At 39.2% G+C, this 10803-nt stretch overlaps 1 protein-coding gene across 1 annotated transcript; it reads right to left on the bottom strand.

The window, feature by feature from the left end:
* Positions 1 to 7457: 7457 nt before the first annotated feature.
* Positions 7458 to 10803, bottom strand: mrpl24 (mitochondrial ribosomal protein L24). The gene is made up of 6 exons (XM_005927552.3): positions 10693 to 10803; positions 10260 to 10446; positions 9526 to 9621; positions 8985 to 9088; positions 8455 to 8585; positions 7458 to 8111 (listed from the first exon to the last, which is right to left on the bottom strand). Exons 2-6 carry the CDS (start codon positions 10440 to 10442, stop codon positions 7975 to 7977), a joined length of 651 nt encoding a protein of 216 aa, XP_005927614.1. The 5' UTR covers positions 10443 to 10446; positions 10693 to 10803; the 3' UTR covers positions 7458 to 7974.

Genomic DNA, 10803 nt, shown 5'->3' with positions numbered 1-10803 from the left:
CATATCCCGGAGAACGATAAGGGACAATTTAAAGTACCGCCTCCTTCGTTATCTGTCACACCCCGCGGTATATTTTTAAATCATCATGAATAGCTTTGCATTCTGGCGCAGAGAGAGGTCTGGAAAATCCTGCACAAGAGCATTGCCCTGTCATTTACAATCGGAATCTGCAGAGCATGCTTGATTTGAATGGAACAAGCTGAATGCAGTATGCAACCCAGAAGCTTTTGCTATGACTGAAGGGTCACAACAAGATCACTTTTACCACTTTAAAGTATGTTATTTACAGTTCAAACTTTTATTTGAAATTGATGCATAAATAAATTCATAAAACAAAAAGATCTGGCTTTTACTCAAGGCCAAATGTGGCCATGTTTGGCTGACTAGCCTCAGACTAGCCTTCCCTATAAAGAACAGATTTCAGGTGTCCTGTGCCATAAATGAATCATAAGTAGCCCACATAGGCCCAAATATGCAGCACTTCTATGAAATGTGATTACTCCTCATTGAGGTTCTGGCAAAAATGAGCAACAATAAAACTTTTCTTCAATGAACAAATTAAAGGCAGGTTGAAAAGTCCACAGTTACAGTCTTATTCATGATGTTGTGTATCATGATACAAGTGCAAAATGATGGCTGAAGAATGAAAGACTAGAGAGAGAGACAATTTTAGCTCCTCTTGTTTTCAAATTCACATAAAAGGTAATTTTATGTTAAAGGCCTCACAGTACTGTATCATCTCAACACAGCACTCCACTCTCACAATGCTGTCTTACGTGTGGTTCCTAGAATATTTAAAAAATTAAATGGGAGGCAGAGCCATCAGCTTTCAGGTCCTTCTTCTGTAAAACCACGAGGAGGACCATATAGGGCTGCAGGTGACCATGAACAATATCTTAGTAACAAGTCTAAGCTGCTGAGGGTTTCCATTATCCACTATTTCTTCTTCATTCATCTCATTTCACTCACTATGTGTTTATACATCACTCTACATTTAATTAGGAGTTATTAGTGTGTGTTTTGTCTCTATCCCCTCACCCTTAGCATGAAGCAACAGATGGCTGCACTTCCTTCAGCCTGGTTCTGCAGGAGGTTTCAGCTAATATTGTGCTTTAATGTTGTATATTTAAAAACTGTTTTTCTATTCTTCATTTCGCACAAACCAGCAGAAACACTATAGACCGAACGTCACTGAGAACCACACAATCAGGCTTTGGTCCTGCCATTTGTGGGGTGTGTGCTGGCTCATCTCAGTCAGTAAAATGTGACAAAGTGGAAAAGTTAAAGCTTGATGCACTCAATGTGTATTTTCAGCAACGTTCTACAACATCTGTTAATGAAATACGCAACAGACACACACATGAAAGGAGCAACGATTAGAGCGTACTTGTGCACTCTGCAGCGGGAGTGAATGATGCTTTGTAGTGGTCATACTGTGACTCGGCAGCAGCGGTCGATGCTGCACACCTGAGGAATCTCACACTCAGATAACAGCGGGACTGTCTGGGAAGGAAATGTCAAAGCCCGGAGAACAGACAGCGGTCACACTTACACCTATGAGTGTCTGTCATTGAGCTCTTTGGCACTTAAGGTTCTGAAATCCATCCTACATACAGCAAACCTGCGGCTGAGCTGAGGCAGTGAGACTCACTCTGAGTCAAGGCAAATGTGACACAATCATGAAATGAAGATGCAGGCAGGGCGTGGGCAAAGAATGTTATATTTCACTAGGTTTTCGACAGCCATTACTTGTAACAAAGTTTTAAGTATGCAGTTCATTGATGAATACTCAAAACAAGGACTTACCAATAGCTGAAGAAAACAAAATCAATTTAAAAATTGTTTTAGAAATATATTCATGAAGTTATTTAGATTTAACATGGAGTGGATCCTCAATTGATCGGGTTGCTGTTTCTAATCAGAGCTTTAATGTGTTTTCAGTCCTGAAGATTTGAAGCTGTTGCAGACTTGCTGCTGTGCTTTGAATCATTATCTTGTTACATGACCCAGTTTCGGTCAAGTGTTAGCTGTCGGACAGGTGGCCTCACATTTGGCTATAAAATACTTTGGTATACAGAGGAATTCATGGCCAGCTGAATGACTGCAAGATGCCCAGGTCCTGCAAAACAAGCCCAAATCATTATGCCTCCACCACCGTGCTTGGAATTTGGTTTAAGGGTTTGTGGTGATATTCTGTTTGGTTTTAACCAAATGCGGTGCTGTGAATGCCCAAACATCTCCACTTCAATATCACCTGTCCAAAGGATATTGTTCCAGAAGTCTTGCGGTTTGTTCAGATGGAACTTTGCAAACCTAAACTATGCTTGGAAGAGGCTTCAGTCTTTTTATAATTGTGCTGTCATTAACTTTAAAATTTAACATGCTAACCTAGGCCTGTAGACTCCTAGATGTAGATCTTGGGGTTTCTCTGAGCATTGCATGGTAAATGCATTTGATTAGCAGTATCTGTCTGCTGCTAACCTTACTAATTCCCATGTAAGCAGTAAGGGTGCACTTTAGTCCTAAAACTTTCTTCACATGACCTCATGTCCTGAAACCATGACTAAGGAATAACCACAATTTCTTCCACATCAGATTTCTTTTGTCTGAGACAGCCCAAAATAGCACAGTTTCTAGACAGCATTAGAACATTTAAATGACACATTTAAAGGTTATTATTCTTTTTTGTGTGTGTGTTTGTGTCCATATATATGTTTCCTACATCAGTTTTTAGATTTTACACACAAAACAAATGACTACTTTACAAAATGTACATTCTCATACAAGTGAAACCTACTCATATATATAAGTAAAATTTGCCACACTTGAACAAGCAAAATGATTTCAATTCTTCTCTACCTATAATAATATCAATAATAACAATAAACACTGAAAACTGGCAGGAGTTAGCATTGTTATTGGATACTTTTACTTAGCAACAGGATGAAATTACTTCTTCCACCACTGATGCCAGAGCCTCGTCAGATGGTTAATAATGTAATGTTAGTAACAGAGTGAGCTTCAGTCTACACCACTCCCACTTAGACGACACTGAATTCAGACAAGGAGTTAAAGAGGTAAAAAATGATTTCTTTAGGCTCTCATATACTAAAAAAATCTTCTTGCAACACGAATTTGGAGGGGGATGTTTACTTTAGATTACCTTTAAACATTTTAACTGGCATCTCTGCATAGATGAAATACGTTTAACTGCAGGAACATTTCCTAGAACATGTTGAATGTGCTGAGATGCTGTTTTGCTATCTAAATAAAACATATGCAGCTGCTTTTTCTGTGAACTAAAGGTCGGCATTTAAATGACCCAGCTAACATGAACATAACATCTTAAAAGCAAAGCATGGATGAGAAAATTAAAGCCCAAGACGAGAAGGAAGAGCTGTGTTTTGCCGACTTTTTCATCTCTTAATTGTGACATATTGAGTTCATGCACAAAAATCCACTGGGAGCCAGCTAAATTAGACCAAACATAGTTAAACATGCATGTGTGCCATGCCTCAGACCTGCATACAAGCTAACGTTAACATTTTCCAGCAGCCTTCAAACAACCAGCCTGTAATTAGACACTATCATTACATTGTAGCTGAGCTTAGATCATCAACTGAGTCAAGAGCAGCACTCAAATTTAGTTTTAAAGTGTCTTCAGATGTTTGAGCTGTTACAAATCTTTCTGGGAAACAAATTTTTAACCAGCTTGTGCCCGATTGCTACAGCGTCTATAAGCTTAAGACACATTTTGGACACTTTTAATGTAATCTGACCTGTTAGACTGCCAAACAGTAACACCTCTGATGGTGAACGTGACTCTTTCATATACAGCCTGCACCACCAGGTGGGATTAATTAGTTTAAGTTGCTCAGCAGCAAGGGTGACTCAGCTAAAACACAGAGCCCACCATGCAGTTTATTTAAAGTAGTTTTAACTCTGCTTGAGTCATGTCAGTGGTTTCATTTAACTGGGTTGCCAGCATAGCTGTCAATTTACCACAAATTATAAGATGGACAAAAAAAACCCTCCCCTGCAGAAGTTAAGATTCCCATAAAAATGTGCTTTTGTGAGTGTAAATGGAAAATGTTCAGACAAATGGAGCAGCATAAAGGTTCTACTTCACCTTGCTGCAGTTGCAGAGCAAAGTCCGTACAACACTCATGAAATGACAGGAAAGACGACGAGCCTTTGAATCATTTTTCCTCCCATAAAGAAAAAAACCTCAAAACCCAGTTTCCACTGACTGGCTGCTTTTATTCCCTCTTGGATGCAGAGCGGCAGAGGCAAACCGGTTCAGGAGGGACGAGTCTGGGAAAACTGCTGCACTCATCCCGCAAACTGGCCAAACCATCAACTTGCCATGCTTTCTGCATGATGTTGACTGCACTGACCAAAAATTAGGGTATGGAGAGCCACTGTGAAATTTTGATGCAATTATATTATCTGTGACACATCGTTTTTTTTGTTTCAATGCCTGGCAGTGACGCTAGTTGCTTCGCCAGCTGGAGATCTGGAAGCAAGTCGAGTTGGTCTTTTAGTAAATCAATATGTGTGGTTAACCAGTGAGGAAAAAGAGACTGCGTTTGCTTCATAAGCTGCCAAACTTATATATCAGTGATAAAACTAGAGCTGATTTTATTCATAAGGATAATTCTGGATATTTATAGCAATGCTAAGATATTTTTTACTGAAGTAACTGTTTTTGTTTGGGCTGACTGCTCTTTTAATGGGGCCTATTATACTATTATCATATATTCCAGCTCCATGTTTTTCCTCTTGGACTCTTGGAGAGCACCATTGCATGATTCACAGCTCAAAATAATCTTGGTGCAACACTTCAGTTCATGTAGTGTCTGAAACAAGCCGACACTTGTTGAGTTCAAATAATTAAACGTATATAACGCCAATTCACAACAACAGTTGCCTCAAAGCACTTTAAGCTATAAGGTAAATTCCCAAGAATATTAGAATGAAACCCCAACAATGAAACGCACTCCTATGAGCAAGCACTTGGTGACAGCAGGAAGGAAAAACTTCCTTTTAACAGGAAAAGGAACCAGGGGCAATGATGGGAAGCCAAATTTAGTGCTGTGTGATACTGCAGATTGTGATATTGATCCGATACCAAGTATTGCAGATACCAATACTTTAAACCTATAAAAGCAGCTTATGAAGGTGAGAACAGTGTGTCATTATTTATTAAATGAATCATCATTAATTTGCCAATTGAAAAAGTAAAGTTTTGAGCCTAATCTTGAAAGTACTAAGTGTAAAGTGTAGCTAAGAAAACAACGTACTATGAAATTTTTGCTCCTTCTGGGCAGTTGGGCCTGAAATGCTTTAGTAATAAACAAATTAAGCTTACAGTTAAAGCATTACAGCAAGAGGCAAATCCTATATAGTAATAAGCTGAGAGGTTAAGGAAGAAAAAAACTAGCTAAACATCTTAAACCACATCACAAATAACCAAATTAAAACCATGTATATGTGATTAAGCACGATTGGGGTAATTTAACCAGTATATTGATATGTAAGTAGTGAAGAAACTGGGATGTCTAATGCAAAAGAAGGATAAAAATAAAGATAAAATATGAATTCAAAGATGTATGCTGTAAGTGAACAGACTGGTAAAGTGATAAATGTAAGGTGCTTTTTACCTTCCTGCAGCCCTGTAATAGATGTTTCAAAGCTTTTTTTCTGCCTTTGTCAGTTTCTACAGTTGTTCACGAATGAGGTCATAATTGAAACATGAAAAATTGTTACACAACGCAGGTGTGACACAGTGCCAGTGCATAAAATGTCAAATGAGGTGAGTGAGGACTTTGTTGAGACTACCCAGTCCATGTTGGCTCCTGACGAGCCATTTCTTTCTCCACATGGTTGTCCAGACACTTTGGAAAGACAGACTCATTTGTCTGAAGGTTTTCAGTTTTGGAGAGCTCTGTGTCTGGGCTTCTGTAAAATAATATGGCTATTTTCAGCCTCACGGATCATCCAAGCAGACTGTAACCACCACCGTTATTAATGCTGCCAAAAGCCAGAGTACTGTCGCTTCTCTGACATTAGACTGTATGTATGAAGCCTGCTGTGAACGAGCACTGCTGTTCTCCTAATGCAAGGCTCCTGTTCAAGCTTATGTAACACTTTTTAGTGGAAATGATAAATAAGCTTCAGATACTAATTATCTACCTAATGTTTTGTGCTTCTAAGAGCAAAAGGTTTGCGTTTCCATCTCCAGTCTGATAATGACTCTACAGTCAGAGCCAGATGTTTTAACAGTGGCAAAAAATGTGTTTCTTACAATAAGCTGCTTTGGTTTCCATTTATATTATTCTTTCTATGATATAGTCAAGAGCATTCATAACCATTTAAGAAGTTTCAAAGATTTTTATTGGCAAATAATAAAAATTTGCACCAGTGCCAAATGTTCTGGTGATGACTTTAGCCATTTCCATGAAGGAGGGGATTTTCTCAACCCAATCGCTCAACACCAAAGTTCCTGGTTTTATGTGATTTTATGTTCTGTAGCCATGTCAGCATAATCATGTACGAGGGGAGCAAAGAAAAGTGCTTCAACTGCCCATTGTTTCTTCTTTTAGGTAGCCAGATTTTCTTGACATTTTTAAAAGTGGTCTTGAGAAACAGTTCTCCAGGCTTTCCAAAGGTCTTTCAATGTTTTTCTTTGGACCTTGGCTGATTTTTCCCTCATTTTCAGTTCAGTCCTTGTATCTAATTATTTTCAGAGAAGTGTTTTTTTTTGGTTGTTGAGCTACTTAACACTGACCTATGAATCATTCAAGGATAAAAAGGCATCTGACTCAAGGGATCCAACTATTGTGGTCTGTACAAATAAACAACTTACCTCTTGGCCATTCAGTTTATCAATCTATTGTTCACTGAAGCCTCACCAGATAGAAGGGAAACGGCAAGAAAAGAAAAGGCTGAGGTATGTCAACTTACACAAGAACTGGACCGAAAATCAATGGCAACAGTTCTTAGGAAATGAAAGGTTTTGGTTCAAATCAATGTGTATGGAGGACGTCAGAAGAGCAGGACAATAGTGACTGTCTAAAGGGACCCAAACACAAACCCAATGCAGCAAAAGCATACCTGGATAGATAAACTTTCGCTATCAGTCGTGGTTTGGCCTCCCCTGGAATCCGGACCCCCAAATTACTGAAGATGTGTGGGATCATTTTGACAGAGAGCAGAACAAAAAGCAGCCAACACCCAAAGAAGAGCTTTGAATGTCCTTCAAGAAGTCTGGAGAACAGGCTGTGTTGAAGAATAAAGGAAGTCGCACCAAACATTGACTCGAGCTTGTTAGAATTGTACAAACTGTGTCTTATGTACTGCATTTTCATGTATGTTTGCACGTTTCAGCAAATTGCTGCAAGAATTCCCTTTCTACTGTCTGTGCTTCTGTTATCACTCATCCTTCATTTAAACTCGACAACATCAGTTGTCCACCCATGATGCCGATTGGCTAATCATTAGCTTAGACTGCTGAAAATCTGCATAAACTGATTTTTAGTCACACGAGGGAGCGTGTCTTAAACACCAATATTATTACCTCATAGGTTTGTATCCAAACAAGTTTGACACAAACTTAAGATGGGCAACAAGGATCATTGGGTTTTTTTTGTATGAAATCTTTAAACTTTGCACCCCGTGATTGTGATTTTCCACATGAAAATGCAAACACTTTAGTCTGACATTTATTCACAACACTATAAAGAAACAAAGTGACACCTAAGTGAACTGCAGTCTGACTTCACTTCCTCATATTGTTTACAGATCATTTTCATGGTGCAGCAGTTTGTTAAGAGTGGGTACAGCCTCCACTTGGTATCTTCACAGTCTCTGTTTGACCTGACCTTCTGCTCAACTCCAGAACAAGGTATGTCCAGAGCTCCTGTGAAAACTGGTCAGCACAAAGAGGAGGCTAAGCGTCTCTGATTTGTCTGGTCAGTACCAGTAGGACGTTCGGTGCCTCCTGTTCTCCTGGATACCGAGTTTCTCCATGACCTCCTCTTCCAGGGTTTTCAGAGATGGTATGTATGTCTTTTCAAGAGCATCTTCGGGACTGGTATCTTTAGGTCCATCTGTGAAAGCAGAATGCATCGTTTCAATTGACAACAACTATTTTTTCAATCATCAGACACTTCTATCACTTTGTTGGACAAACAGAAAACTTTTAGTTTCACAAAGAAGAAGAACTTGAAATAAATAGTGTGCTGGTTCTGCACTAGCAAAAACAGTCCTGCCTATGTGCGTTCAAGTTTAGAAAGAAATATTTCTTCCACTTCAAAACAGTCGAACTGGATCACTTAAAAACAGAAGTCTGAACAGGCGGAAAAATAAAAAACAGCTGGTCTTAATGTGACAACTCTAAGCAACCCCTGAAATAAAATGGCTACTGAAATTTACACACACACACACCCTTACCTTTCCACTGCTGCGGCACAATGCCATCTCGTCGCTCCACAACTGGTTTCGGGATGATTCTCCCCGTCCTGAGTGACACTCGGACTCTCTCACCCTCTTCTGTGAACCTCCACTCGACCTCAGTGGGTTTCCTGTAAGATCGAGATCAGTAAGTTAAAACTGGTCTGGAAAGATGCCAAAGAGCAGGAGCATTTAAATGGAAAAGGAAAAAAAAGAAAAAGAAAAGGTGAACTATTTTTTGACTTTAGATTGCTGTGTTATCACAATTATTTTAATGGTGCTGTAAAGGAAAAGAAAATTGTACAGATGCACAGAGATTACAGATTGCTGTTTTTTCACTAGAAAATCTTATGTTAAAATCTATTACAGCTGTAAGTTTTAACACTTACGGTTACAAAAATTAACTATTTATTTATTTGTTTTTTTTAAGGAGCCTAACTAAGACTGAGAGCTAACCCGTGGTCTATCTAGTTTAAGGTTCTGCATAAGCATAGCAACAGATGTTAGGACTGAGGCAGAGTTCAGCATACCTGTCTGAGGGGTCAACGAGGGCAACATCACGGACCAGGATGGGAGCCTCACTGGCAATGTACGTCCCACGGTAATCTGCAGTTTTTCCAATATACCTGTGATGCTACGATGGGGAAAAAAAGTTCACAGTTCTCCCATTTAAAAGGCACAAAATGCAAACAGATGAATGCCAAAAGGCTTTCAATGGTGCGCTTTGTCTGCAGCTACACCCTGACCACCCACATCCCAGACATCTGGCTCCACCTGGTGGAGCAACGAGATAAGTATGAAGCATTTTTAAAAGAGCTAAAAAAAGAAATGGAACAGCTAATTTAACTTTGGGGGAAATGAAAAAATCTGTAATGTAATCATGTCCAGGACAGTTCAAGTGTATGCTGAAACCTTTTTGTAGGAATACAGATAGCCTTTCATCTTCTCCCAACACTTACACAATGCTCACTCAATAAAAGGCATGTAACTTACATTTCAAAAGCAAAATCTGTAATGCTCATATTAATTTCTCAATAAACAAATAAAAAAAAATAAACAACACTTCCTTACTGTGTTCAGTCCCTCCAGGATGACCCAGTTTCTGCGTCTGAAGACTTGGATAACTTTCCCCTGCTTTCCCTTGTCATTGCCTTTCTGAATCTCAACCTGAGAAATTGAAAGCAAACATTTAAACTCTATGTAGGAAATTTACTACTTTAAATAAAATGAATATACTTTTTGCTACTGTACCACTTTTGCTGGTTTGGCCAGAAAATATTTTACCAATTCATTGACTGAATTTTCCTAAATTAGTTTTCATGCATGTTTACAACAGATGTATGTTACTTCTCCTGACTGTATCAGTTGTGGCAACACCAAAGTAATTACAACATTATTAGCATTAGCTGTATTAGAGATTAAAACTTTATCAACATACAGATAAATACCATACCACCTTTATTTATAAAGCACTTTAACATAAATCACACGAACACATACTGGACTTAATTTTAATATTATCCTCATTATCTGTTGCCTTGTATAGTTTTTTTTTTCTACTATGTATTGCAAAGCTCTCTGTTTCTTCTTGGTTTTAGAACAACGGGGGAATATAAATGGTGAGTGGACTGCTTCTTATATTGTGCTTTTCTATTAGCACTCAATTGTGGAGTGAAACTTTGGAAAGCTTTACACCAAACACTGAACATTAGACAATTTAAACCTATCAAATATAAAGAAAAATATTTGCACAATATGAGTCAGATGAAAGCTTGACAGCTGTGTCCCAAAAAATGTTTTCTCACCGTGTCCCCTTTGAGCACAGACCACTCCTCTGGCGCGATCGGCTCAACAAACACCTTCCTCCTCCTCTTCCCCGGTGGATTTAACCTTTTAGCAGCGGCTGTCCACGGCCTGTTGGTGCCGTAACGGTAATCTTTGGGCACAATGACCCTGGCTGCCATCGACAGTAGAGCGGTCAGCCTCATTGTGCTGCAAGTCAAACAAGGGTGCTGAGTTTTTTTTTCCAAGAGGCTGGCAGCTATTCACAGGAGCAACGCAAGCTAGGCTAATAAGAATTACGCTATCAATAACGTTAGCCTAGAGCGGCTAACTCGCCGCCGTGTACGTACACACAAACATTTCACAAATGAGACTGCTGCCTAATTTTTTAAAGTACAACCCTAAAAGTAGATGTATTAAAATACAATAAAAGAACGTCATGCAGAAATCACTTACCCTCTGTTGATGTCAATGACACATGTAGCGGAGCTGACACCTACAGGAACCTACCGGTAGCGCGACCTACTGGACAGGAGGGTCGCAACAGGCCTCACGCATGCGCAGTTG

Source organism: Haplochromis burtoni, unplaced genomic scaffold, assembly GCF_018398535.1.
Source record: "Haplochromis burtoni strain Fernald_Lab_line unplaced genomic scaffold, NCSU_Asbu1 Contig_90, whole genome shotgun sequence".
NCBI classification, from domain to species: domain Eukaryota; kingdom Metazoa; phylum Chordata; class Actinopteri; order Cichliformes; family Cichlidae; genus Haplochromis; species Haplochromis burtoni.
Note: the sequence above shows the minus strand (reverse complement) of the source record. Positions and strands in the feature narration are given on the sequence as shown.

Excerpts from the sequence above, each read along its gene's own strand:
- mrpl24 (XM_005927552.3), bottom strand. The coding sequence starts at position 10,442 with ATGAGGCTGACCGCTCTACTGTCGATGGCAGCCAGGGTCATTGTGCCC. Across the intron at positions 8,586-8,984 it reads CTCGTTGACCCCTCAGACAG|GAAACCCACTGAGGTCGAGT; the intron begins GTATGCTGAACT and ends TCGATCTTACAG. Across the intron at positions 8,112-8,454 it reads TGTGCCGCAGCAGTGGAAAG|ATGGACCTAAAGATACCAGT; the intron begins GTAAGGGTGTGT and ends CTGCTTTCACAG.